This window comes from Aythya ferina, assembly GCF_964211825.1.
Source record: "Aythya ferina genome assembly, chromosome: 6".
In the NCBI taxonomy this organism is placed as follows: Eukaryota; Metazoa; Chordata; class Aves; order Anseriformes; family Anatidae; genus Aythya; species Aythya ferina.
Genome location: NC_140303.1, coordinates 9,248,600 through 9,276,389, shown reverse-complemented (window position 1 = coordinate 9,276,389; position 27,790 = coordinate 9,248,600). Strand labels below are relative to the sequence as shown.

The following is a 27,790-nucleotide window of genomic DNA, read 5'->3' as shown; positions in this document are numbered from 1 at the left end:
GTAGCTCCTTCCCTGGAGACAACCCCAGCAGAGCACAAATTTACTGATCAGGACACATCCAGGCAAACCTACTGCCCTAGTGGTGGCTGTGGAGAATGAACATCAAGATACTGGCACGGGTGCCGAAGAATTGCTGCATCAGAGAGGGCCCTGCAACATTGCCAGGGTGTCCCAGGGGGGCAGGCACTCCATATTGAAGGTTCATTAAAAACATAACCCCCAAATTATTTGCACACTGTGAGCAATGCATTATTTTACAAGGTATAAGGTATCAGGTACCTTCATAGTGCACCAAATGAAACACCAGGGGCTTTTAGTGCTACTCGGAGACCTTAGGTCACCTGCCAAGCTTAATTTTATTGCTCAATGTCATGAAGACCCTGGTCACTGCCACCCTAAACTGTCCATACAGCTAAGCAAACAAGACAACAGTCATGCTCGTGCACTGCTCACCCTCCAGACGTGCAAAGGTGAGCACGGGTACAGACAGATGTCAAATACAGAGTCAGGCTAAGCAGTGAGCCATATCCACACCATGTTTTCATCGGTGATCACACCCAATCCTGACACTGAACTTTAAAGACATCACTGAAGATGCAAGTGCCTGATGCAGAACCGTGTGAGTCATTACAGCAAAGCAAAATAAATCTGATGTGATGTCAGTTCTGTCCGGGGAGCAGAGTTGATTAAAGCCACAGCAAGACTCACTGCCTTCCAGATGTATTTGGCATTGACCTCACCACCAAAACAGAGAGCTCGATCCAGCTCTTGGCAGCTTTCTGCCTGCTTCTCCTTGCTTCTGCCCACACGTAGCCCTTCCTGATCTCTTCTCACCCAGGTCTGCTCTCCAAACTCTCTCCTTAACCAAGAAAGGATGGGTTCCCACCGCAGCCGAAGGGTGCGCTGCGGGCTGATGCCTCAGAGAGGTGGAAATGACAAATGACAAAATGTCCCAGAGCATCACAACCTGCGATCTCCAAAGAGCCGTGGCTCGATGCACAGAACCACTCATCTCCACTCGTTGCTCACTGCGAAAACAGCCACACGAAGCAGCTGCTTTCCCGCTGCAAAGTCTCCTCCGGTTTCCTGCTTGGGGGACAGGGGCACCTAGTGGCTGAGCCCCCGAAGAGCAGGGCATAGCCACAGCACCACAGGTAGCAGCTGCCCACACTGCGATGAGGGATGTGTTGTAGCTGGACTGAGTGGTGGCTGCTGCTGGCACGGAGACGTTACAGGGCCCTCAGGCTATTACCTGCTCTAACACGTAAAGCAAAATACAAGCACACAGCATCAGGCATACCGAAACTCTCCCAGAGCAGCTTCCACGCCAGATGCTCAGGGAACAGGACAGTGAAGGCCCACAGCAATACCCCCTAACTCCGTGGCTCAGGACCTCCTGTGCACGGGCACAGAGGTATCTTTTTACTGAACAACCTGCCACGGCTTAACAACGTGAATAATCTTCGCCTTGGAAGGCTGCCCCGTCATTTCAGCTGACGTCTGTCAGCTTTGAAAGCCAGCCTGCCACCTTTCCCCATTAGGTCTGCAACGCTGTTCAAAGCCCACAGACATCTCCTAGACCCCTCTTGAGATGTCTCTTCCAGTCTGAACAGCCCTAAGCACAGCTACTTACTCTGTGTACATAAAGCCATTCCACACAGCTTATTTCTGGCCTGCTCAGTTCTGTAACTTGCACCTCTCTTCTAGTTCTGCCATGCATTTTGAGATGAGAAGTAAATGCGGTATTTCAGAAGCAGGTGAGCCACCGACACACATAACACTGCTCTCAGATTTGTTCTCTTTTCCCTTCCTAATAAGAACTGACTTTCTGCTGAGCAGCAGAACCACCTACTACATCTCTGAGGTCTCTTCTCTGGATGACAATCACTGCTCAAAGCCCACCACTGTGTGTGCACAGAGACAGGATTGTTTTTTTTAAAACCAAATTCTCAGCTTACCATCTGGCCCCAATAAATGGGGGCAGGATATGGCGGGGTTTGCCCCAGATATACTATCAATATAATCAACTAGCTTCACTCAGCTTCTCTGACCGATACTCAAGCTTTGATCTCTTCACAGAAGCTGCTAAAACAAAATAATCAATGCTATCTGCAATCATGCTTACAGTGCACTTGGAAAGAATGAACCAACAGAATAAAATATAGTTTTCCCCCTTCTGGATGTCCTTCTAAAGTGAAAAATTTTGTCATCACAAAGCCAAGATACCATACTTGCTTTACCTTCCAAAAGCAACTCTTTTCAGCTTCAGAATGGCATTACAATTTTCAGTCTCTTAATATAATGTTGAGGTTTTACTGAGATCAAATACAGTGAGCCAGAACTCTAGTATTAAAGAATAGAATTTTTCTAGAATTATCACTGTTTTATACACAGTATTTATACACAGAAAACAATGTCCAATATTCTTTATTGTAATTTTTAAGGAAGAAAAGGACATCCCTGGTTTTGATCTTTCATATGTCTTTGTACACTTTGGACTCCAAGCCTAATTATGTAGTAACTTTATCCATGATGCTTAATAAATAATGTGTAAGAGAGGCTGATCAATGCAGATGGGAAGTTTTGTGATGTTACCACGTACTGTCCGAAGCTTGAGCACAAAGGAGCCAATACAAAAGTGAAAAAAATAAAATAAACACAGATGGAGGGATGAATACAACCTTGATCCCATCCCTTAACTACCAAATTTTGTAGTGCAGTTCTCGTAAAGCCCCAAGACATCCCTGGGGTGATTTTCAGCAGGTGAAAGTTCTCCCACCACCCAAGTGCTTCATCTCGGCAGTTTTCTGTGATACCCCCCCCACACACACAGACCATGCTCTGTGAGGCACTTCCACATGCAGCTTCCCAAATCCCCTTTTCTGTCTCAGGAGGCCCCGAAGGACAAGTTATCCTTGCTCACAGCACTCCCTCACATCCAGCACACAGTAGCAAAACCAGAACAAGCAAGCCTTGCATTATTGTTACGGGGTTACCACGCCAAGCCCATCTGCTCCACAGCAGGGAGGCCGCTGTCTGAGGTCAGCCTGACCCTGACAGGAGGGGTAGATGCCAAAGCACCATTTTGGAAAGGCCACGTGCGAGTCTGCATCTACTCTGCCCAAGCTGGCACCTGCTGACAGGAGATCAGCTGTAGGTGAGGTTACAAACCCTACCCTACCAGCAGAGCCCCCAGGAGGAGCCTCTTCCACTCTGGCAGGAGGTGGGCCGGCAAGTCCTCAGGCAGGGCGCCAGGCAGTCCGCAGGCAGCTGGAGCAACAGCAAAGGCTTGGAATTTGCATCATCGCGGGATAAGGAAGGAACACACTCAGGCATCCTGATGCTTTCTTCAGGGAGAACCATGAAATATGAATTTTAGTCACGTAACTACAGGACCCACAGGCACGCTACCAGGCTAGTAGGGACCACCAACAGCCAGGACCCTTATGCTGCTAAAATGTGGTAAAGATTTGTATTTTAGCTGTTGCAGTGGACAAGGAAATATTACACACTGTTCTTTTCTCACTTGTAGAAAGATTCTGGGACATCTTTTCAGCCATTGATTGCAAGTCTCTTCAGGAACAGAGATTTTTTCTAAGAACAACTTTGGGATGCGACTGCAAGGAAGACCAACTGAAGCCTGTTTTCTTTCCATTTCCTCTGTCTACTCTGACAACTGCTTCCACACAAAAGTAGTTTCTAGATGTGTTCTGAACATATTTCCTCTCATCACTTTTTCCCGATGAATCCAGCATAATCTTTTACAGATGCAACAAGAAAGCCCCCCCACCCACACACACACACAAACACCCCAAAAAGACTGAAATTGCAGTGAGAACACGGGAACAGATTCCCTCACCGGCTCATTTGCTTCTTTCCTGTCCTGTTCTGCACAGACAAGTTACTAAGAGTCACTTACCTGGGCTCCAGGTGACAGCAACAGTGAGATGCTCTGGATATATCCTGGGCAAGAACTCCATCAAAGCCTAAAGTGACCACAGACATTTAGAAAATAACACTGAAACAAAATTCTTTGGGGGTCGTGGTGAGGAGAACAGGCAGTATAGTAGGGGAGAAGCATCTTTTTCTTGAAGTGATCTGAAGAGAAAAGAAAATAAGGAAGGGATCAAAGACAAGACAAAGATTCTAAAGCTGAAGTAGCATACTTTACACTAGAAGTTTATATTGAAATGTGCCTGGGGGAAGGAAAGTAGGAAATAAAATTGGAAATATAATTTTGACCTGCAGATGGAAGACTAACATAGGCTATGAGCCTGGCCCCACATTATTTTGTGCTTGCTTCTCAACATTCCCTGCAATTTATTTTTTTTTTCTTTGAGCTCTGATTTTACAAATTATAATAAGCAGGCATATGGTCAGAAAACCAGAATCCCTAACACAAAGCAGTTGCCCCAAACATGAATGCAACCACCTAATGAATTCCCATGGGTGTTCCTGACCACCACCAAAAGGAAAATTCTCAAAGCAGATGTTTTCTCCCAACCCACCCAGATGGGTTCAGCTCCCACACAGGAGCATGCCACTGCACTTAGACCTCTCTAGAAGCCCCCAACAAGTTGTGCACTTCAGCAAGCCAGATCCTAAGCAGGGCTCCCACACTGTGCCAAAGGCCTGCAGGGTTAAAAAGGGAATGGGGCATGACCCCAGACAGAATCAGAAACACAGCATGTAAGGGCAACTTAACCCAATTCAGGCTAATGAACACCATCCCACAGACTTCTGCTTTACACAGCTGGTACACAGGGACACACATCACAGGAGGGCTGCAGGGAGACCCCAAACACCAGGACATTGCTGCTATGGGGCATTTGGGATAAAAAGCAGGCCAGGTGGCACTGCTCAGGGCTGGAAGTCATGGTCACCTACCCTTCTGTCACAGAGCTGAAGCAGCTCAGCTGGCACAGGCGACAAGCAGCAGCACTGGAGGTGAGCAGCAAGTGCAGATCTGTGCTGTGTCAGGCCTCACAGCCGGGTAAAGTGCTGCTGCTAGAGGGAAGCAGGGCCCAAGGAAGCGTGCTCCTGGGGCAGACTCTGCCACCACCTGCACCAGGCAGGCACCACATCCACAGGGCCTCCAGCTCCATTGCGTTAACTATGTGGGGCCCAAAACTCCACTGGGGCCCCTGAAACCCCACAGGGCTCAAGCTTCAAAGACAGAGTCACAGGGGGCCTATAAATCTTTCAGGGCCAGCCACAAGGGGCCTCTAAATTCCACAAGGCCTGCAAATCCCACAGGGACAGCCATAATGGAATCCTAAACCCCACTGGGCCCCTAAAACCCAGTAGGGCATGCAAACCCCACAGGACCCCCTAATGCAGCTGACTATGCAGCCTAAACACTACAGGGACTCCTAAATGCCACAAGGCCTGACTCTCTGGGCCCCCAAACTCCTCAGAGCCAGCCAAAAGGAGCCCCAAACCCTACAGGGGCAGCCACATGGGGGCTCTAAGCCCTGTAGGGCCCCTAAACCACTCAGGGTCAGCCAAAAGGAGCCCCAAACCCCACAAGGCCTGCAAAATCCACAGGGCCAGCCACACAGGGCCTCTGAGCCCCCCAAGAGTCCCCTAAATACCAGGGTCAGTTACAATGGGCCCCATATACCACAGAGCCAGCCACAAGGGATTCCCTAAACCCCACAAGAACCCCAAGCCCCACAGGGACAGCCACAAAGAGCTCCCAAGCCCCCCAGGGCCTACAACCCCCCCCAGGGCCTGCCACATGGGGCCCCTAAACCCCACCGGGCCTCTTAACCTCATGCAGCTATAAGCCTCACAAGGCCCCCTAAATGCCACAGGATCTGCAACATAATACCCACAAAATATACAGGTCCAGACAAAAGGGGATCCCTAAACCCAGTGGAACCCCCTAAACCCCTTGGGGCCAGCCAAAAAGTGCCCCAAACCTCACAGCAGCTGCAAGCCCTACACAGGTAAATAGACACTGCCCCCAAATCACACAGGTCCAGCAAAAAGGTATTGCCCAAACCCCCCAGGGTCCCCAAACTCCACTGAAACAATCAAAATATACCTCAAACCCCACAGGAACTGCTGCAGGGAACCCCTCAGTCCCACAGAGCCCCTAAGCGCCACAAGGACAGGTGCAAGGTGCCCATGAACTCCCCACATCCCTCAGAGAGACAAAATGGCTCCCAAACCCTCACAGGGCCCTCAGAGTCCCTTGGCATTAACTGAAAGGAGCCTCAAGCCCCACAGGAATTACAAACCCCGCAGGGCCCAACACATGGGATCCCTAAACCCCACCAGGACCCTTAACCTCATGCAGCTACCACACAGCCTAAGCCTCACAGGGCCCCCTAAACACCACAGGGCCAGCCAAATGGTGTCCTAAACCACACAGCACCTACAAACTCCAGGCAACCAGGTAGACAGGGCCCTGAAATTACACAGCTCCAGCCAAAAGGCATCCCCTAAACCTCACAGAGTTCCCAAACCCCACAGGAACATTTGCAGGGAGTTCCAGAGGATCCTTAAAACCCCCCAGAGCCAGCAGCAAGGCACCCACAAACTCCCCCGTCCTACGTCCCTCAGAGCCAGCCAAAATGGCTCCCAAAACCTCAGAGGACCCCTAAAACCCTGCGATCCGGGCCCACACGGGGACTCAGCCCGCAACCCAAGCCCTACACATCGCTATAGGGCTGGGACTGGGGCTGGGCGCTGTGGGGCGGCGTTCCCCGGCCCGGCCTCCCGCAGCCTCCCGGCGGCCGCCGCCATTTGGGCGGGGCGGGCAGCGAGCGGCGGGCACCATGATGGCGCAGCGGGCTCTGCCCAACCCCTACGCGGACTACGATAAATCCCTGGCCACCGGCTACTTCGATGCCGCCGGGCGGGTGAGTGGGGCCGCGGGGACCGGGCTGGGTGAGGGGGGGAGCGGCCGGGGGTTGTCGCTTTGCCCCGGCCGCCCGCCGAGTCCCTCCCAGCGCGGCCCCGCGCCCGGCGGGGGCTGCGGGAAGAAGCCCCTCAGGCTGGGGGGTGCCCTGGGGGGGCTCCCAGGGTGGGCTTTCTTAAGCAACAGCAAAAAAAGAAGTGGGCTTTCTGGTCTTTTTTTAAAGCAAAATAAAAGGTTTTGGGGTGTTTTGTACCGAGGGGCTGTTTGGCAGGGGGTGGCAGCGGGTGAGGGTATGTGGTGTCACGGTCCTCGTGTGCCTGTGGTAAAGCAATAGGTTGGCTGCTGTGTCCTCCTCCAAGGTGGATGATTATCGGAGCATCTCCTGTGGCACTGGCAAAACCTGAGGTCACAGAAACCCTTTGCAGGTTTTTCACTCTTTCTGGTGTGGTGGCCCAGCTGTTCCTGGGAGGTTAAAGACCTGACAATCCTATCCCAGCAGAGCTTTCCAGAAAGAAGAAGGTGCCCAGGACTTCTAAGGTAGCTTCCAACCTGCCCACCTCTGTCCGTGGTTTAAAGCCAGGACAAGAAATTATCTTCCTCCAGCATGGCTTTGAGGCCTTACAGGTGCTGGCATTGCAGCCTCAGGGCAGGGGATGGCCCTGGTGGTGGTGGGGTAGCAGTTGCTGGCAAAGACTTCTTGGATATTTGCTAGGAGCTGAATGCTGCCAGCAGCTGGAGAAAATCCCTGGTGTGTGCCCCCAGGCGCTTTCACATGCGTTCAGCCATTTACCAAGACCTTCCCGGTGTGCTGATGTTGCCTTTCTCTGGTGTTTCTTGATTCTGCACAGCTGACGCCTGAGTTCACGCAGCGTCTGAACAACAAAATAAGGGAGCTGCTCCAGCAGATGGAGAGGGGCCTCAAGTGTGCCGACCCCCATGACTGCACGGCTTACACTGGCTGGACAGGTAGGGTGGCCCCCTGGGCACAAAAATCAGCCATCTGCTCAGAAGGGAGCTCAACCCCTCTGAAACTGTCCTCAAGGTTAGGCTAAGTCAGCCCCTGTTTCTTTGTAGTTTGACGACAGCAGATTTGTATCGTGAATGGCACTTCTCCCGCATGATGGTTTAATCTGTTAAACCAAGGGGTTGTCGTTCAGTGACTCACCTTTTTTTGGCAGCAGAACTCAAACTGCAAAGGGAGGACCATAGCATTGCAAGGTAAGTAAGACTAGATCTTGAGTAACAGTGCCACGCTTCTGCAACAAATAAAGCGAGAGGATTGAGATGCATCTTCTTGAGAGCAAATATTGGAACCTTCGAAGAGACTGGCTCCAAATGTAGCTGTGCTGAGGGTGTTTATAACTACTACTCTGTGAAGTAGGCCTATGTGCATAGCAGGCCATTTTCCTGTAAGGGCTTCTTGCAGAGTGGCAGGCATGACCTTAGAGCCTGAACTAATGTCCATCGTTTTGGCTTGGGCTGAGTTTTATCTTGTGACGATGTTTGATTGTCAAATTGCACCATTCCTTCTCCCCAGGTAGTGTCCCTCCACTCAGCCAGGGCTAGTTCTGCTCTAGGAGCTGTTAGAGGGAGCAGAAATGCAAATATAACTATGGATGGAAGCCTTCTTTGCACAAACCCTTCTATCCTAAGCTTCCAGGAGTTTGTCTTTTTCCCGTGGTGCATTTTCAACCTGTTCTTCCTACTTTAGGAGCGTGCCCTACCTTCCCCACCCTATTCCTACCCCCTGGAGGCAGGGAGGACACATTTCTCTGCCTCATCCTTTTTGGCTTTTGGATTCTGCTGTGTGCTTTGTCAGCTTTCAAGGCGCTTCTTTCTGCGCTGTGCCAGGCTCTAGGGAGGGATCTTGGGATAGGTGCAGTTACTTTTGTGACTGCTGAAGGATTTATTATTTTTTTTTTGCTGTCATGGCTTTTTTCTTTATTTTCCTCAATACATTGTGATCCTAAATGGCAATTTTCCATGCTGTAATCTGGGCATGGCTGGTTTGTGCTTAGATGCGATGGAACTTGATGCCAACATTTTGCTAGAAGAACAGTGATCATTGTGTTGATGCTAAGCTAATGTTGCAGCTTGGTGAAAGCAGTGCCAGAAATAGCTGCTTGAAAATTTTGGTAAGGTAAACAAGCAGTAAGACCACTCCAACACAATTCATAAGAAATGCTACCGTGCCACTGTTGAATTCCAGCGTGGGAGAAGACTATTGTGTGTTTCTTTTTTTTTTTTTTTTTTTTTTCTTTTCATTTGCTGCTTGGCAGCACTTTGCTGCTGCTGTGTGTGAATTTCTGTTCAGTACTGGCTGAGCTTAATCTGGGAGAGAGGGGTTCAGCCTTCCCTCAGCTCCCTTTGTGTGAAGAGCACTCTGGATGTGATGATGGCCTTCAGGTATGATGATGCTGCTTGGCTTGGCAGCAGTCTACCTCTGGCCAGAGGAATTCAGGAGGTAAAGCAGGACAGCCAGCTGAAAGTCTGCAGGGGAAGGTAAACACTTCCCTTTTCATAGGGTGGCCTTAAGGAGCCTCATGTTGGAAAGTGACAGTGGCTGAGTTCTGGTAGGATTTCTGCTTTCTTTTTTTTTTTTAATTTATTTTTTTATTATTTTGGAAAGCGGTTTCTTGAGAGGCATTTCTCTTTTTTTTTCCTCCCTGGGATCATTCCTCATTGGGCATACAACATTCTTGCCTTGGCTAATAGGATTAGAAAAAGCCTGTGGACAGATTTCCTGCGGGTCACAGCCAGAGAAGTGAAGTTTGCAGATATTACGCTGTATGTGAGTCATCCTCCTTTCTTTTCTAATCCTAGCTATATTAATTTATTCAGTGCTGGTTTCCAGAGAGCAAATTAATTGGGCCAAGACAGCAGCTTTTTCCCTTAATTGCTTAAGTAGAAGAGGCTTGTTGAGTATCTTCTCATGTAAATCATTGCCCAGCAGTCTGAAATCAACCCGCACTCTTGTGGCCGCTAATAAGGGAGATTTGAAATGTGCCTCTCTTAGCGTAAACTCTGTGTGAAATGTAACATACTTGAGCGTACTGCATTACACCCTGTAATACGCAGCATATGCTGGCATTTTGCTTTGGTGCCTATTTCTTTCCCAACGCACTTGAGAGCCCTGTTCCCCCACACAGCCACAGCTTCTTGGCACGTGAAGTTGGAGCAGAGGGAAGGTAGGACTTGCATTTTCAGCTCAGAGGCAGTGACAGCGCACTTCGGATCCAGATTATGCAGTGTACAGCTGAATGCCCTCAGAACACGTTTGAATCTGCTTGTTACGGTTTCATTCAGTTCCCCGGAGAGATCAGGGCCCTGTAGGCAAAGCCTGGTACGTGCCTGGCTGTAGAGCAGGCTCAGCTGTTGTGTTCCACTTTCTCTTATAATCAGTTTAGCTAGACTGCTGCAAAAGTTTTTGCGGTCTTAATCTGTTTCACTGGTACCAAAGTATTGACAGAGGGAGGTAAACTGCCTGAAGTTAATTTTGAATCAGAAGCGGTTCAAATCCTTGCAGCAGTATGCCACTCTTGCCTGTTGTCAAACATGATGATGCCTAAGAGTTACAGATATGTGTTGGTCTCCTTGTAGTGCAGGAGGCTGTGCTTGAAAGACCAGCTAGACTGGAAGGACAGATGGTGGAAAAGAAATGGAACAAGTCTGACTTCACTGCTGGCACCTCTTTGCTGACTGCAGAAGCTGGGAAGCTCTTGAGTCTGCTCCCTGTTGGCTGTTGGTGTCCCAAGATGATGGGGTGGTCTGCCCTCTGAAATGCTGCGGAAGGGAGAGATTCTCCTGCCTGCCCATTTTGCCAGTGCTTTTGGGATTTGTTTCCCATGCAAGCATTTCCTTCCTGAGCCGTGTACTAGCCATGGCTTTTAGAGCTGGAGGGCCTCTGAACCAAGCCAGTGAGTCCAGGTGGCTTGCCCCTGCCGCAGCTTTCAGCTGGCCTCTGGGCAAGTGGAGCAGAGAAGGGCTGAGCTGCCTTTTGAAAGGACTCTTCAAAGGACACGCCAGATGAAAGAAAAGCCACTTAAGAACGAGTAGAAATTCTGACTGTACCAGTTCAAGAGAGGTTCTGGAAAAATGCCTTTTGTTCAGTTCACTGTGATATCCTAGTTTTAACCTCATAACCCAGAGAACATGCATCCCCTTAGAAGCTCTGTTCAGAAAAACAGAAATGCTCAGACAAGCCCTACAGAGTAAAATGCAATAGGGCTACATTTGAGGAGAGAGAATGCTTTGTGTCCCCCTCATAAGCCACATCCTGCCAGGTTTTTGTGCAGTCTCCATTCTTGGAGATGCTAAGTGTTAGACTGGGCAAGGCTCTGAGCAATGAGGTGTAATTTTGAAGTTGGCTTTAATCCCGGGTGTTGGATCAGATGACCTCTGTATGTCTCTTCTAACCCAGCCTCTTCTAGGATTTGGTGATGAAGTGAAGGGTATTTTGGTTTGGGCTGGGTTGTTTATTTTTTTTTTATTTTTTCTCAGAAGGAGAAAAGTAAGTTTTACAAAAGCGTTATTACCAGGTTTTCTTGTTGGAGAATCTGAGGCATCCTGAGAGACACCCCATATCCCACAACACACTAGGAAGGCAAGCTGCAATAAAATGCACCTGTGAGCCCCCAGGCAGTTTCAAACACAGGACAATAGACCCTCTATAGAAGACAGCTCATTTTCCCATTCAACACGCCTTTGACATGAATTTGTGAGTGTGAAATGACATCCCACACCTCTGCACCAGAAAAGATGCTCATTATCCTTTGAGCTGGGCAGTAGAGCTTTTCCACCCCCTCCGTAACTTTTACCCCATGCCTGACTCATTAAAATGTCATCAGGTTTCCCACTACAAACCATCAGGCTTTCTTGCTCCGTGCAGAGATCATGATGTGCTTCTTCCCTCTAGATTTGACATCCTGCTTTAAGGGTACTGCCTGGCTGAGTGACCCAGAAATCTCCTCCTGTGCCAACCTGGGGACCTCTGGGAAAGGCCCACGCTGGGTCAGCTGCTGGTGTTGTCCAGCACCTGAACGGGCAGCAGCTTCCCCACAAAGGGAAGGAGGCACATACAGAGCAGTCTCATGGGCATCCCCCCGCTGTTGTCAACAAGGGGACTGCAGCAGAGCTGACACCCAGCAGTGCTTCCTTCTCACCTTCATCCAGCACGAGGGGGAAGCTTTGTCTCACTGCTGTCTCCCGCCAGCAGAACGGTTGGCAGTGGTGGTGCAACCCAACAGAAGGAGCCTGGGGGCAAGTCCAGACAGAGCTTTACTTCTGTTTGACCAACAGAATGGTCATATGGTAGAGAGAGATTTTTTTTTCAGCCTGTTGCAGCACTTTAGCTCTCCAGCAAGAGCTTGTCTTCTGTCTACAGCAATGTCTGCTCTGTTGGAGGCAATGGCTTCTAAAATCAGGACCATCAGCATTAGGTGATTGGTGCAAACACATCTGTTCCCACTGTGTGCATTTAAGTCTCCTCCTATGCCTCCCCAAAAGAAGCCTTTAACACAAAGCAACCCTCTACATCTGCTGATACAGGATGGCAAGAGGAGAGAGATGCTGCTTACCATCCTAGTGAAGATGTTAAATAAAGAGGCTTTGATGTGAGATACAAAACTGATTTTTGCCTCATGATTCTCTGCAGCCAGCAGGTGTCTCGGTCATTCTTTCTCCAGTGCATTGGCTCCCTGCACCCTAGGGATGGCAGTTTTGGTGATCAGAGCCCTCCTAAAAGGATGTGCTGTCGGTAACTCACATGTTCACCGCTGTCCTGCACCAACAAGTGATGTCTGATGCATTCTCTGTCACTTGTGGGTATGCAGCAAGGCCTTACACTGCAAGGAGAAAAAAATGTAGTCTGGAGAAACTACAGAGAGGAAAGACCAATGATAACTGATACACAGAACAAAGCCCATAAATTTTTGGCAATAGCAGCAGATGACAGCTGCAGTGTGGCAATTCTGCTGGGAACAATCGGGGGTCTCAGAGGTCACAAAAACAGGTCACAGGCACTTCCAGCTGTGACACTGAGCACAGACCTCCAAGGTGCATGGTAGTGGAGCAGATCCACCGCCTACAGGGTCCCGTTTGATCAAGGATGTGATGTTTGTATGGCACGGAAAGCATACCAGAAACCCATCATGTAAGCCTGCAAACCCTACAAACCTCACAGCTAGGGTGAGGAAGGTAGTGGAGAGGGCTTGAGGCAGAGTCGTGGGTTAACTTCTGCAGAGCAGCACAGCTTACTTGAGCCAATTCCATTGGGGGAAACTCGTCTGCAAACTGCACTGCCTCTGAAATGACCATCTGCATCTTGGCAGGCAGGTCAGTGTGCAACATTTCCCACACAGGTGGCTGCGTTTGGTATCCCTCTACATGCATCTGTAAATACCATGGTTTTGTGCGTGCTTCTGCTCTCTGCTGGTTTTCCCTACTTGTGGGCTCGCAGGTAGCACTGCCTCGTGCCCTGCTGATCGTCCTGGGAGCATGAGTTCCTTGAGGCATGAGTTGAGAAAATTGTCTTTAGATGCAGTTTGACAGCTTTTCTTTTTTAAAGAAGAAGGAAAGACAAATGATTTGGGCAAGCAAAGCTTTTACTCCCATCCCTTAACGTAGATGAATGTTTTTTGGAGTCTTTTCCAAAAGAGCGATTGTTGGAGAATGCTTGAGCTGGGAGGGAAGGAGGATGAGAAATGTTTAAAAGAGGAGAGGCGAGGAAGTCAGAGGAAAACAATGGTGAGACATTTACTTTCTCAGAATTCGGTCCTAGCATCATTCTTGGTGTGGTAGTTACGTACGTAATTAGGGTGGTATAATGGCGGTGGGAATAGAAGCTACTTAGAAAGCAAAAAGTTGTATATTAAAGCAGGTAACTCAAGAGTGCAAGTTGTGCTCAGACAGCTATCAGGCCTATTAAGAGCCTAGAGGCTGTGCTAGGTGCTAAATAAATCAAGGGGAGTTGCTTTGCATTTGCTGGCTGAAAGAGGAGGGTTCTCCTTAAAGCAAGGCTTCGTGTCCACGTCCTTATAAAGCTGAGTGATGGTACCATGCAGCTGGGCTTCTCTCCCTGGAAATACTGACACGAAACTGCTTTGAGAGAGGACAAGGTTATTAACTTCAGCGGGAAATGGAAATTTGCCCTTAATATACATGTGAAATTGAATTGTCTGTAGCACGAAGCTTTGGAGATTACCCGTGCAAAATGAGAAAGTGATCTAAATTTAAAATTGTCCTCGGTACCGTAGAAAGTAATTGTGCAGCATGTTTCTTCCTACCCTGCCCCCCTTGCAACACCAAAATCTGCAGAGGTTGGCTCAATTAATTTAGGCTTAAACACAGAATCTGTGGCTTCACAGAAATAGTTGCTGGTGAGGAGAGAAAGGAGCCTTTCTCAGAGGGATACAGACCAGTAGCTTTCTCCAGTGCATGTTTGAGGATGCTTTCCAGATCAGAAGAATGTTTGAATGTGGCAGACCTTTCAAATGCAGCTACATACTAAAAGCTTCGAGAGCTGGATGAAGGCAGGGCAGGCAGAGCCCAGGGACAGCAATTGCTGCGACTTCTTAGTAGCAGAGCTCTTTCTGTAACTGCCCACCCCACAGAAAACATCCAGGGAAGACCATGCAGCCGTTTCCAGCGTTCCAGGTAGCTAATCTTTTTCAGACCAGGGCTACTCTTGACAACAATGTGCAGCCTCTTCTCTTTTGTAGGATGCACCAGCCCCTCTAGTAGGGCTTGGGACCTGCTCATCAGCAGCTGGTCTCCACAGATGTGTAGCAGTCTTGCTCATGCTTCCCAGTGGGAAGGGAAAAAAAAATAATAATAAAATTTTAAAAAATAGAGCCCGATAGGATGCTTCTCAGTGCTGATGATGTGTCACTTTAATCTGATCCAAGCTAAGGGACCCAGCCCTTCACCTCCTGGCATGGGAAGGAGCAGCTGAGACAGGCAAACAGCTCAGCACCACTCTGCCACAAGTCCTGTCTTGCCTGATGTTTTCTGCTGTTCTGGTGGCTTGTTTTGTTTTAATTTCACTGTATTGCACCACAGTCCCAGGCACAGTTTGTAGGTTTAGGTGGCTTTGCCTAGGTCTCCTCTTTTGCTCCCAACTACTAAAACAGCATGTAACCCGTGTTTCAGAGGCTCTGCTGTCCTCCAGGCCTTCCTGGGTCAGACACTGCTGTTTGTCTCCACTTGCAGCCCACTCACGAGTGGCATGAGGCACAAAGAGGTCACAAAGCAGGAAAAGAAGGTGTGGATGCTGCCGCCGGGGGTTATGCCTAAGATGAGGCTGAGGGCCAGGCTTTTAGTGTTAAAACAACCAAGATGCAAAGTTTTCTGAGGGTTACAATCTTAGTGTTCCTTCCGCAGGCATTGCCTTGCTGTACTTGCACCTCTACGATGTGTACGGAGACCCAGCCTACCTCCAGGTGGCCCAGGAGTACGTGAAGAAGAGCCTGAGCTGCCTGACGAAACGATCCGTCACGTTCCTGTGTGGCGATGCCGGGCCTCTGGCAGTGGCTGCTGTCGTCTACCACAAACTGCAGAACCAGAAGCAGTCAGAAGACTGCATCACTCGGTAAAATGCGTGCTTATGTCTTCGACCTGACGTTCATCCTGCACTTGCTTGTAGAACTGGTCTGGGCTTGTTCCAGGCTGTCTCCTCCAAGCCTGAGTAGATTTTGGCAGTCTTAGAGGCAGGGAATCCATTCACATAGCAAGGCAACGCAAACGTCTGCCCTGAAGAAGCTTGCCTGGCTGGGGCTGCAGGTAGGGGAGCAGGGATAGTGCTTAGCTGGCATTGCCACTTCAGAAATAATTCAGGTAACACAGGGAAAAAAATGCCCAAATTAAAAAATAAATAAATAAAACTAAGGGGAGGTTTGGGATTTTTTTTGGAAACCTTAAATTTAGCTTTACTGCCATTTTGAGGAAAAGGAGAAATGTGTCACTTGCTTCCACTTACTATTTGTTAATTGGCTTTGACTTAGACCTACGATTGACAGCATCCTTTTCAACTGCTGAATGCAGCTGGTTATGATTCATTTATTTCTATTTCCTGCCTTCCTTCAACTGTTTTCAGATGTATTTTTGTTGGATACTTAAGAAAAAACAGGACGTAGAAGCAGTCGTACAATCAGATCAGCAAATGATAGAGGAAGGAAAGAAAAAGAGAGGAGGAGATTGCAGTTGCGAGCTTTTCTTGCTTAAGGGAGATAAGTTTGAGAGGGTGAGAAACAGCCCTGCGCAGAGATGCTGCTCATGAGTGGTCAGCACACAAACAAGACAAAACCCAGGCACTTCAGAATGACGCTGAATGTCCTTAAAACAGCCATGAGCTCCCAAAACATCATGCATGATACGGATTAAAAACATCAGGAATGGCTATCTGAGGGTCCAGTATGACTTGGGCACCCCGTTCCCACTCCTTCAACTAAGAATAGCTTCTCATTTACATAGATGCGGTCAGTCTGAAGACAGATCTCCCTTTTTTATTCTTAAAATACTCTGTGGTTCGGATTTTCCTTAAGACTGTGTCCAAGTGGTGAATCTCACTATGATTAATGTATTTGCTAACAAGGCAACTGATCTGCCAACTATTAGCAGCCAGTTGTGGTCAGTACATAAGCCCCAAGTTATGGAAAATCCGTGATCTTTCTTGCTGTAATCTCCTCCTCACATATCCCTGCTGTTCTGCTTACAGTGTTGTGGCAGAATGGAAACTGGTGATTAATCCTGCACTGCCATCTAATGGCATAATGCGGGCAGAGCCTTGGAAATGGGTTTCTTCATACATCTGAGAGGAAGAAAGAGAAAATTGTGGCATTTTTGAAGGAACATTTACGCTGTCCTTGCTCTACCACCAATTCCCAGAGCAGTTAGCCTGACCATGCTACCTTTAAAAAGAGAGTATTTCTCTTTGAGAAGTAGTTCCCTTGATCAAAGCTCTTCAGTGGGTTTTGAATATGCTGTTTAGTTACAGAAGGGTTGCTAAGTTATGCAGTGCCTGGAAAGTGGCCTTCTGTTACCACTGTGGGGAAGGAGAGCCTCTCTCCATTGTGTTCTGCCTTTTAAAGCGCCTCATCTTCAGGTGCTGAGGAGAGAATTCACCAGCCAGGTTCTCCCTGCAGTGGGAAAGACAGGAGCTTACTTTTCTGCCTTGCTCTTGCCTAAATGAGTTCATGACCAAGAAATGTGCTTTTATGCTCAGGAGAGTAATGTTTCAGGGCAGCCCATTTTCCGAGACCGTGTGAAAATCGGAGCTGTGTTCCAGGAGCTCTTTTCCCTGCTGTCCCCCCCCAATTCAGCAGGTCAGCGGTGTGCTTTTAGAGCCAGTGGCTTACAAATGCCCCCTCTTGCTTTGCAGCTGCCTCACTTTCCCTCTGACCAGACACTAGTGATTTCTGGCAGTTGAGATAACAGCCTGATCTGCGAGCAGTGGCTCTTTCTTTTGGGACCCTTTTTTTTTAATCCCCCTCACACCTGAGAAACACGTTCGGACTGTAGTCTGTACAGCAGCAGCCTGGGTATCTCACTGCACACATGCTGTGCAGCCCTGCCCCGTGGATCTAAAAGGACAGCAACTGCTGGCAAGCTTCTCCCCTGATGGCCCTGGCTGGGAAGGCAGCTAGAAGCAGAAACGTGAAGGGAGCAAGAACAGTAGCTCCAGCTGCTCCAGATTTCCTCAGTAAGAGGAGATTTTACATCCACACTGCTGAAAATCCTTAGCATGGGTGTTACTTTTTATCCAGCCACCCATTGCTGCTATTGCACCTGACATTTTCCTGACATCCTCGGAGCTGAGCATCATCACCAGCCAGCATCTGTTCCTGCCAGCCTGCTGCTGGGCACTGCCCGTCTGCTGAAGCGCCGCCTTCCTCCTTGGGAGCCCTCCTTGTTATCTGCTTTCCTTGGACGTGGGGACAGAGGACACGGGGAAGCAGCAGGGCTTTCCCTTCAGCCCACGCAGCTGGGAGCAGGATCCCTGCCAGACAGGCTTGCCAGGCCCCTGGTTATTCCTAGCCTTGTGTGCAAAAGCTGTCTCTTGGGTTTAATCCGTAAGAAACCTCCCCAGGGAGCGATGCAAGAGGAGACAGGGCCAATCCACCTCGAGATGTTGTTCTCTCCTTTCTCCTCTGATATCTCTGCTCACTTTGAGTCCAGTGCCAAGGGAAACCCTCCTGCCAAAAGGAGTCAGAGCCCAGCGTCCTCTCTGTGCTCTGAGGGTACCTGGGACATTTGCTTGCCTCTTCCCCTCGCAGCACCTCGTTCTGCCTGGGAGCAAGGGCTGCCAAAGTGCATCTTCTGTTCCTCACACTGCTGTGACGGGGAAGCCCTGCACACAGTGCTCTCCTGTTTTAGCCCTTTCCCTCTTGCAGCTGCAGCAGGAATCAGCTGAAGAAACAGCCTTGGAGCTGCTTTTGGTGGTGTTTCAAAAGTGATGGCATTTTTCAGAGTGCCATCATTTCTCGGAGACGAACAGGAAAATAAAGCCAGAACCAGTCCCAGCCCTGCCTGCTGCTCTGGCACGGCAGGACCTCCAGTCTATGGAGTACCATCCTGAAGAGCTCTGTCACCATTAGCACAACGGGAATATCACCAGCTTCGCAAAACCGTAACAGAAAAATGGCTCAGAAGGTTTCAGACTCCAGCAGAGCTCCCACTCTGCAGCTGTGGGCTAAAGCCTGGTGCCAGCCCAGCAGTTGTCATCGTGGGGCTGCCCCACAGGCAGCCCACAGCACTCACGCTCTCCTGAGCTGCCCACTGTTGTTTAACTCTTCCTAGAGAAGGCTTCTTCCGTGTCCTACAGAAGCTTGATGTTAAACAGCATGTCCAGGTGCTTCTCCCCACCTCTTACATAGATTTCTAGCTCCCGCCACTGACAGCGTAGCTCTGGAGCCCTGCAGGCATGGCAGTAAAGGGGCTTTGCTGTCAGGACTTTGGAGAATAAGGGGTGAGCTTTTCTCACATACCTGCAGCACTAGCCTGACTTGCCAGCATGCAGCATTGCAGGGAACTAAACAGACTAAAGCATTAAGCCAAACAAAAAGCAGAGGAGAAGGAGAGATTTTGTACCCTGCATAACTGGGATGCTGAGACACGGGGACTTGTCTGACAGATCTCAGGGCGTGGGCAGGAGTGGGGGACAAACTGTTTTGTGTTGTGTTGTGTTTTTTTTTGGTGTTTGTTGTTTGTTTGTTTTTTTAGCTCCAGTCTCACAACTTGTGTACATGGCTTTGATTGTTCTCTGATCACCCTCGTGAATTTTTCTTTATAGTTTGCTCCACCTACACAAGGTTGACCCCCGAGTGCCAGACGAACTGCTGTATGGGCGCATGGGCTACCTGTATGCACTGCTTTTTGTGAACAAGCACTTCGGAGAGGAAAAGATCCCTCAAAGTCACATCCAGCAGGTACTGCGGCTTCTCAACGGCAGAGGCTGAATTAGCCACCTGCTGATTCGTTAGCTGTCTCTTCCCATCCCACTCACCTTTGAGCAGGTAAAAAATCAGTGCCAGATGCAGACAATTCTGGCAACAAGTGAGAAACCACCTTGAGGTTTCCCTCCTGCTGTTCTTTTTAAGAGAAGCAGCACTACATCCCCTCCTCCCCCCCTCTCTCTATATAAATGCCCAGACTGAATTGACATCACTCTCACTCCTTCAACCACGCTCCCCACTGCACCAGGGGAGTAAAGCAGCTTTGTTTTTTATCAGGATACCCATTGTGCTGGCTCCAAGACAGCAGCATTTCCCTCACCCACATCTCTTCCCACCCACAGGTCTGCGAAGCAGTTGTGGCCTCTGGAGAGAGCTTGGCCAAAAGGAGGAATTTTACCACCAAGAGCCCGCTGATGTATGAGTGGTACCAGGAGTACTATGTCGGGGCAGCCCACGGCTTGGCTGGCATTTACTACTATCTCATGCAGGTAAGAGGCACTTGGAGGGGAGAGGCTGGTAGCACTTGTTCCACTTTCCTACAAGGAGAGGCTTCTGAATAGGCTCAGGGCGGTGTCAGGCTAGGCAAGACATCTTTATAATGTATTTCCCTTTGTTGGTATCTGGGGGCTTTCTGCATTATTTTGTTGAGTTGGTTACTGGGAGCAATCTCAGATCGTTACAGAACAATAACCTGTAACAAAAACATGGTGAAAGAGATCATATGCATAGAAGAAAAGTGGGAAATGCCTTCCAAGGTCAGGCCTTCTATCTAAATGTTAAAGTTGTGGGACTTTTTACTTCCATAAAGCATCTGGGAGCTGCAGTGCCTTTTTGCTTTGAAGCTGCCTTTCTTACAGTTTTATACAACTCAGCAGAGTTCTGGGAATCTTCCCTGCCCTAGCTCTGAAATCAGCGTGATAATTCCCCTGTGTGGGTCACCTTGTGCATAAATTTACAGTGCTTAAGCTCTGTAATAACAGCAATAAACAACATTGCATCTTCAAAGCATTAAGAGTGCCCACTGAGCGATGCAAATTATTTTAACATAGCAAGGTTCATAGATATAGGTGTGGGGGGTTTGGGGTATTTTTTTTTAGACCTAACTCACAGCAGGTGGAAAAAATTCACCAAGGCTTGAGCTTTTTTTCACGTCTGAAGTAGGAGCCTCAAAGTTAATGCCTGTATGCAGGAGCGGAGTTCCTGTGAATTTAACTCTCTTACATGACTCAGAGTAAGGGGTGGTTGGTGCTTTTGAAGCAGAAGGAGCTTTTCAGAAGAGGATGGGAGGTGATTATTGCTCAGGAGTAAAGAACAGCTGACTGGGGGCAAGGAAGACAGCAGTGTGCTGCTGTGCACTCAGATTTGCACTGAGTTTTAGGCTGTTTTAAAATTTGTAAAGTCTGAGTCTCCCATAAAATGCCGTGCTGTGTGAAGCACAAGGAGCCTAGACGAGCTGAGCATAACGTACAGAAACCCTTGGGGGAAGCAGACAAGGGGCACACAGAGGAGGATGTTGGACTCCTGTCTCCAGTGCTTTTACAGCACAAGTATTGACTTCTTATTTCCAAGGCATCAGCCTGGGAACAGCGTGATCCCTAAATTGGAGTCCTCCTTGCAGCCTGCCACAGGAGGTCAGAGCTGTGCAGTTTTCGTACCGGGCAGTGTCATTTGGAGGGGAAACAGAAGCCCCTCCCTTGCTCTCATCTGAGGCCTTGCAATTACCTAGAAACATCTGTGAAAACACAACATCACCCCTCCGGAGGGGTGGCCCAGCAGCTCCGAGCTGAGGTGCTTGGAATCATTCCTTGTATTCACCCTTCCTGCTGTTTTTATACAATTTATTTTATACAATTTACCTCTTTACTCCAAAGCTGGGTACCTGAGACTATTCTTACTTATCTTCAGGAAAAGACTTTTCTTCTCTTGCTTTGAGGGCGGCATTACACTCTTGGAGAAGTCTTTGTTTTGGGGATACACGAGGTATCTGGGAACGAGTCCCTGCTGAAGGGCAGCCTGGGGCCAGGCAGGTACCTGGGACAAGTGAAAGCCTGGGCTAAAGAAAACACATCATTTACAAGGAGCAAGAAGGGACATAGGTGGCTTTGTTTCTATCTTTTTAAGTGGATTTTGGACCTTTTAGGGAGAGACAGAAAGGTCTCCCAGATTTAACACTTTGTCTCTTTTAGCCTGGCCTGGGAGTGAGCCAAGTAAAGCTGCACAATGCAGTCAAACCCAGCGTGGATTACGTCTGCCAGCTCAAGTTCCCATCGGGCAATTACCCTCCCTGCATCGATGATACCAGAGACCTGCTCGTCCACTGGTGCCATGGGGCACCAGGTGTTATCTACATGCTTCTCCAGGCCTACAAGGTACCGCAAATCTTGCAAAGATCCTTTGGGGGCCCCTAAATGTGGAATTTCATCATGCAGAAAACATGCGAGACCCTCCTGCCTGAAAGCAGGATGGCTTCTTACAAAGAAATAACATCATCACCCCGCAGGGCCCACTGACTGACCCAGTTCATGTTTTAAAGACTTCATTTTTGTTAATTATTTTTATAATTAAGTTGTTTTAAAAATTATTAAATTTTTTAATTTATTTCTGAAAATAACCCGTCAGTCTTGCAGGGTGTCCCTTTGCAGGTGGCTGATGGTGATAGCTAATTGTGTGGTAAGTAACAGTCACACAGCTCCATCCATCACATCCAAACATCCTCCAAAACAGGCAGCAAAGTCACACCGGTAGGCAGGTGAGGAGCTAATTAACCCAGGCCTCCCCGCTCACACAGGGCTGCTCTCTCTGTGTGGAGGAAATTGCCTCAGCGTGGGGGAATATTTTTGTGTCTCTACAGGTGTTTGGGGAGCAGCAGTACCTAAATGATGCCCTGCAGTGCGCAGAAGTGATCTGGCAGTACGGGTTACTGAAGAAGGGCTACGGGCTCTGTCACGGGACGGCCGGCAATGCCTATGGTTTCCTAGCGCTGTACAACCTCACTCAGAACATGAAATACTTGTACAGGGCCTGCAAGGTGAGAGCCTGTGTGAGGAAGGGAGAGGATTATTCTCTTTTGCATGTTTTACATCATGGCCTTTTCCTTTGAAGCCTCATTTCCAGCATGGCAGAGGTGCAGCTAGCTCTGACCAGTTCCACCAGCATAGTCCTCGAGCAGTGCAGTCATTGCCCGACAGCCTGCACAGAAGGAATATCCTGCAGAAGCCTCGTTCTGCAAAGGGTTAATGTGAAGATGAGGGTGGTATTTGTTTTACGACACATCTCCAGGAAAATTTATACGCTTTTTGTTCCTCTTTTCCCAGTTTGCCGAGTGGTGTTTAAGCTATGGTCAGCACGGGTGTCGGACTCCAGATACGCCGTTCTCACTCTTTGAAGGTAACCTCCTTTTCTGAGCTTGTGTTTTGCTCCTGGGCCTGAGCCAGTCCTGCACAGAAAAAAACTGAATGCATGATCCACTGAGGGCTTTGCAAAACTCGATAAAGAATGGGAGGGAAATTGTGTTCACTGATTTTACTCTTTCCCAGAAGCAGATTCTTGTAAGACAGGCCAGGAGCTCCAGCTAGAGGGAGCATCTTGTCCCCTTGGGCCTCCTGCACAGATTCTGCATGCAGATCTCAAGGGGAATTCATTAATGGATGCAGGTCAAAGTCTGCCTTATGGTAGCCTGGCTTCTCAGGCAATCTCTCCTCTGTGCCTTTTTAAGGATGAAAATTCTCCATGGGCTTTCTAGTTCTATTTCAAACATGAGTGAAGAACAAGTGAGGCTGCATTTGTAGGCCTTTTTGGCTCCTGTAGCACGTTGTCACTCCTGCTAAAGGCTGAAAGAACTGGTTCCCCAGGTAACCTAAGTCTCCCCAGCTTCGCTGCAGGCCAGCAAACAAGGGCAGCTGCATCAGTGAGGATATCACAGGGTCCAAAGTTTTGCAAAGATGTTCAGATTCTTAAGCCAGGTAAAGCCAGAAGGGATGGGGCTGGAAGTGGGGAGACCCATCATGTTTTCCCAGGTGTTTTTTAACATTTGATTTATGTTAAATGTAGGTGGCTCTACCTACAGAAGTACATAAGCTGCTTGGGAAACTTTGGAAATTATTTTAGGTCCTTCTGAAAACATTTCCCTTTCTTCTGTCTTCCTGACTCATTCACACCCTGGATAACCAATAGCATTGGTGCCCATACAGAATCTCCCGAAGCTCATTGCCTGTTTTTTTGTTCTCAGGAATGGCTGGAACCATTTACTTTCTTGCTGACCTGCTGGTGCCAACAAAGGCCAAGTTCCCGGCATTTGAACTCTAAACCTGAGCTTGGCAGCTCCTTGCCTGAATCCTTCTGCACTAGGAAGAGCAGTTCAGCGCTGCTTTCTCCTCCTTCCAAACTCATCGTTGTTTACCTAACCGAACGTCCACCCATCCCTCAGAGGGCACGCTAAGTTCTCTAATATTTCCAGTCATCTCATTGCGTTGTTTCAGTTTAAAACACAGAATGCAGGATTTGCTGGTGTCTCTTGAAAATGTGGGGCTGCAGTTGGGAGCTGGGGGAAAATGTACAGTATTTTGTTGGCTACAAAGTTTTGCTATTTTCTGTATCCCATTTTGTGGGAGAAAGATTTATATTGAATGTAACTTTGCCTATTTAATTTATTTTTTTTTCTTTTGTGCTGACAAATAGTTGCAGGATGTTTGCCTTTGGAAAACAAAAGATGAAATACTGAGACCATTGCCCTGCAATATGCTTTTAAGTGTTTTCTTTCTGACCATCCATGGAGCAGGTAGTTTAGGAGCTGGGCTGCTCCATAAGAAGTGAGTATGACGGGCTGTGGAGTCTTTATATATGTTTTTTTTTAATGTCAGATTGCAAGTGGCGCAGCTGGAACTGACAAGCCAAAGCTTTGTCCAAAATTTACACCTGTGCTTTATAGGCAAAGGCTATTATGTATAGCTCCTTTGTGCATTTTTTCCAGTGACAGACGAATAAATAATCCACTAGTTTTTGTGCTTACTTGCTGTCTTGCAGAAGTCCATTGATCATTTAATGGAAAACTCCAATTTAAGTAAGCTAAGACTGCTTGCTGCTGTGGTTGCTGCTGCTTAGCTTTGAAAACTTATTTTGCAGTCCTTATTTAAAACTGTATGTGAATATTACAGGTGGCTGCCAGCAGCAGCATAGGAAAAGAAATGTATTCCACTGAGTCCTCTCAGTGTTTAGCCTGTTGCCTGTGTAGCTGTTGTTTCAAGGCTTTCTTTTAATAAGTTTTCCTGAACCTGGTTAATTTGAATCACTTGTTACTGCTTCCTGGAGTTCAGTATGCAAAGTGTACCCATCCACCTGGAAAATCCGCCCTAGGTTAAATAGGCTTGACCTGTCAGCACACCGTATACTCGCAAGGGGTAAATATGCTTCCTTGTCCTTTGCTGATGCTACGCTAATTTGCAGCAGTTGGGGACCTGACCCCTTCAATCACGTTCTTAGCACCAAGCATGACCCAAGTACTGAGCACAGGGCACCTTACTGACTCCACTTCACTCCCTTGTGCTGTTTGCTGGCAGCTCCATGGCCCGCACAGGGGTGGACGTGGGTTTGATCTTTCAAGGGTGCAGTTGGCGAGTGCCTGAGGGCACTGACAAGCAGGTGAGTGGCTGCAGGGCGGCGTGCAGCAGCAGTCTGAGCCCTCTCCAGCCAGCGTAGTGCACTTGTCCCGAGGACCACAGCTGACACGCTCACAGCTAGCTTGTGTGTCTGAAGGCAGGGCAGTCTCTTCTTTAACAGTGGAGTAGGCAGACCTGAAAGAACCTCCACGAAGGGTGGTTTTAGCAAAGGGTAGAAAGCATTCCCTGCAGGCTGCCTTCTTCAAAGCCCAGCCTTTTGCACAGGAGGTGGTTCATGCAGCCTGATGTTGCGGCAGCACCGCGTCCCAGGGTTCATACATCAATCAGGTAAATCACCAGGGCTGGGACACAGCTGACAAATGGAGAGCTGTTCAATCAAACACTAAAATGACCAGGCTTTGGGTTATTTTACCCCCCACTTTGTGACAAGGATTCACTTCTGAAGAGATCAAGATAAGCCACAGCCACCACGCTGGTGAATTTGCTGAAATGTTCCCGGATGCATCCGTAAGCTGGACAGTGCCTGTGGCTTACAGGAACACCTTCAGAAGGTAAATGCTGCTGGGGCACTTCAGACAGTTTTGAGCCTGGTATTGCAGCAGTCCAAAGCTGCTTTATCACAGGTGCTTTCTCTTTCCAACAACCATAGTTGCATAGACTTTGTAGTCAGAAGCATACACATGTGACCATCAACTAAGAACTACAAATTACGTTACTCATTGTGCTGTTTTGGTTTAAAAACCTAGTGCTGCATACTCCCAAGAAATAAATGAAAACCACACTTGAAGACGCTGCCACCCAGCTCCATTTTTGTTGCCAATAAGATGAAAAATGTCCCAAATGCTGCCAGCCAAACAGCATCTGCAGGTGTGCAGCCCCCACAAAACCCTGCTGTGGTTTCAGCTCTGAAGAAATGACAGCAGGCTCAGTGATGTATGAGGTGACAAAGGCAGGGACAGTGTAGGGGGACAAATCTGTTACTGTTCCCCCTGCCCATCTTTCTTTGAGCTCCCATTCCCACACTCAGTTTGGGTACAGGGCAGGCTTGGGGCCCCAAAAAGCTGCTGCTGGAGATGCAGCTACATAGGGCAGAAAATTACTGGCACAGAGCTTCTTATACATGAGTTACCCAGCCAGACTCCACTTTTCTCCAGCATCCCCACCATGGTATCACCTATCCCCTTCCCCTCTTTTATTTTTATTTTTTTTGTCCAAAGTGCAACAACTTGGCCAAATTTGAGTGGGGTTTTCTTACTGTAGCAACCAAGGGAAGGAAGCCCTGACCTGAAGGCCAGCACCCAGACCAAGCCCCCAAGAGTTATAACACTATCCTGTGCCTGAAGACAAAATCAAGCAGAGTACAAGGTAGCAAACTGTAAATGCAGAAGGGGAGAGCTGCCTGAACTGCGTGGCCGAGGCAATGAGCTGGAGCCTTGCTCCTGGCAGGGGAGCGGGCTTGGAGACTGCCCTCATCCAAGCCTGGGTGGAGGTGGCTTCGGAAAGGGTTTGTCCCCCCCAGCAGGTGGCAATGCAGCCCGACTGCTGCTGGCAAGTCTGTGCCAATGCCCTACCTGGCTCCAGTTGCCTGGGGTTTGCACAGAAGCTTTGCATGCACTTAGCTTAAGGCAGCCGAGCCCAGCAGCTGGGCAGCCACATCCATGGGGCTGCCACGAGGAGGGCAGAGCCCTGCGAGGTTCCTGCAGCACCCCAAGGGCTCTGCCTCTCCACTGCAGCCACCTCTCTGTGCTTTCCAGGCCAGCACAAGCTTGCTGGAGCCACCCTGAGCCCCAGGAGCTCTCAGCATGGAGGGGGGAGCAGGATCTCCACAGCTGTACCCTGCCAGGGCCTGCCTGCTCATCCCAGGGCTTCTCATTTGACCTGAAGCTGCGATAATGCAACAAGCAGGAACAGATGAAGTCTTTTCATCAGGCAGCTCTTAAAACAGCTTGAACACACAGAAATGTCTGATCTGGGGCCAATAGGGGCCATGAAAAGGGTAAGTTACTCCTAGCTAGCCCCTCCTGATTTGGCCAAGGAAGGCTGTGACCAAGATTGTGCTCACAAAGAAGACACCACCACCCCGAAACGTCCAGCCAGAGCCTCCAGTAAGGAGTTACTCTGAGGTAACTGATTTTAAAAGCAACAGGAATTCTTTTTAACAGGATACAGGGGGTGTGTCCCCCCTCTAGTGGAGCAGGGCATGGAGAATCTGAGGGGGGCACAGCCCCTTCTCTCCTCCTTTGCTACCAGGAACAAACACTTCTCCAAGACTACAGCCTTAGAAAGAAAGAGAAGCCCATCCAAAGCAGAATTCCCAAAGAAAATCTTTTTACCCTGATCTAAATTTAAACCTCCAATAACATGACCTGATCCAAGCACAAAGCAAGCTTCACAGTGACCCGTAGCTTAGTGCAAATATCTGATAGATGCAACGAACTCTCCAGGTATCAGAGGAAATGTCATGATGGATAGAATGGGCTAATTCAGCAGGCTGCTAAACCACCAGGAATATTGCAGGAAACCTAGCAAGAAAGAAGAGGCTTGTAGTTCAGTTGCTAAATCATGCCTGAAAGAGCTGGGATTCAGTTCACCTAGAGCCCTGGGAAAGTCACAGAAACCAAAACGCCCATGGGGATGAGGTCGTATTCGTACAGTGTGAGGAGCGAGAGGGAACTGAGAAATGTGGAGACCCCTCAGAAGTGGTGCACAGCCTCAAAATGAGGCTTGAAAAAACACATTGCTTCATTGACTACTCTCTTCCTGAACGAATCAAAATAACACATTTAATACCTTCTGCTTTTTTTCTTTCTTTCTTTCTTTCTTTTTTTTTTTTGGTAATATTTTTATTTTTCTCTTTA

General features: G+C 48.6%; 1 protein-coding gene across 1 annotated transcript; it reads left to right on the top strand.

The window, feature by feature from the left end:
- Window positions 1-6,709: 6,709 nt before the first annotated feature.
- On the top strand, window positions 6,710-24,324 carry LANCL1 (LanC like glutathione S-transferase 1). Its single transcript, XM_084524754.1, has 9 exons — window positions 6,710-6,869; window positions 7,717-7,834; window positions 15,248-15,455; window positions 19,155-19,290; window positions 19,659-19,805; window positions 21,504-21,686; window positions 22,169-22,345; window positions 22,632-22,704; window positions 23,546-24,324. Exons 1-9 carry the CDS (start codon window positions 6,786-6,788, stop codon window positions 23,620-23,622), a joined length of 1,203 nt encoding a protein of 400 aa, XP_084380880.1. The 5' UTR covers window positions 6,710-6,785; the 3' UTR covers window positions 23,623-24,324.
- The last annotated feature ends 3,466 nt before the right edge of the window (window positions 24,325-27,790 follow it).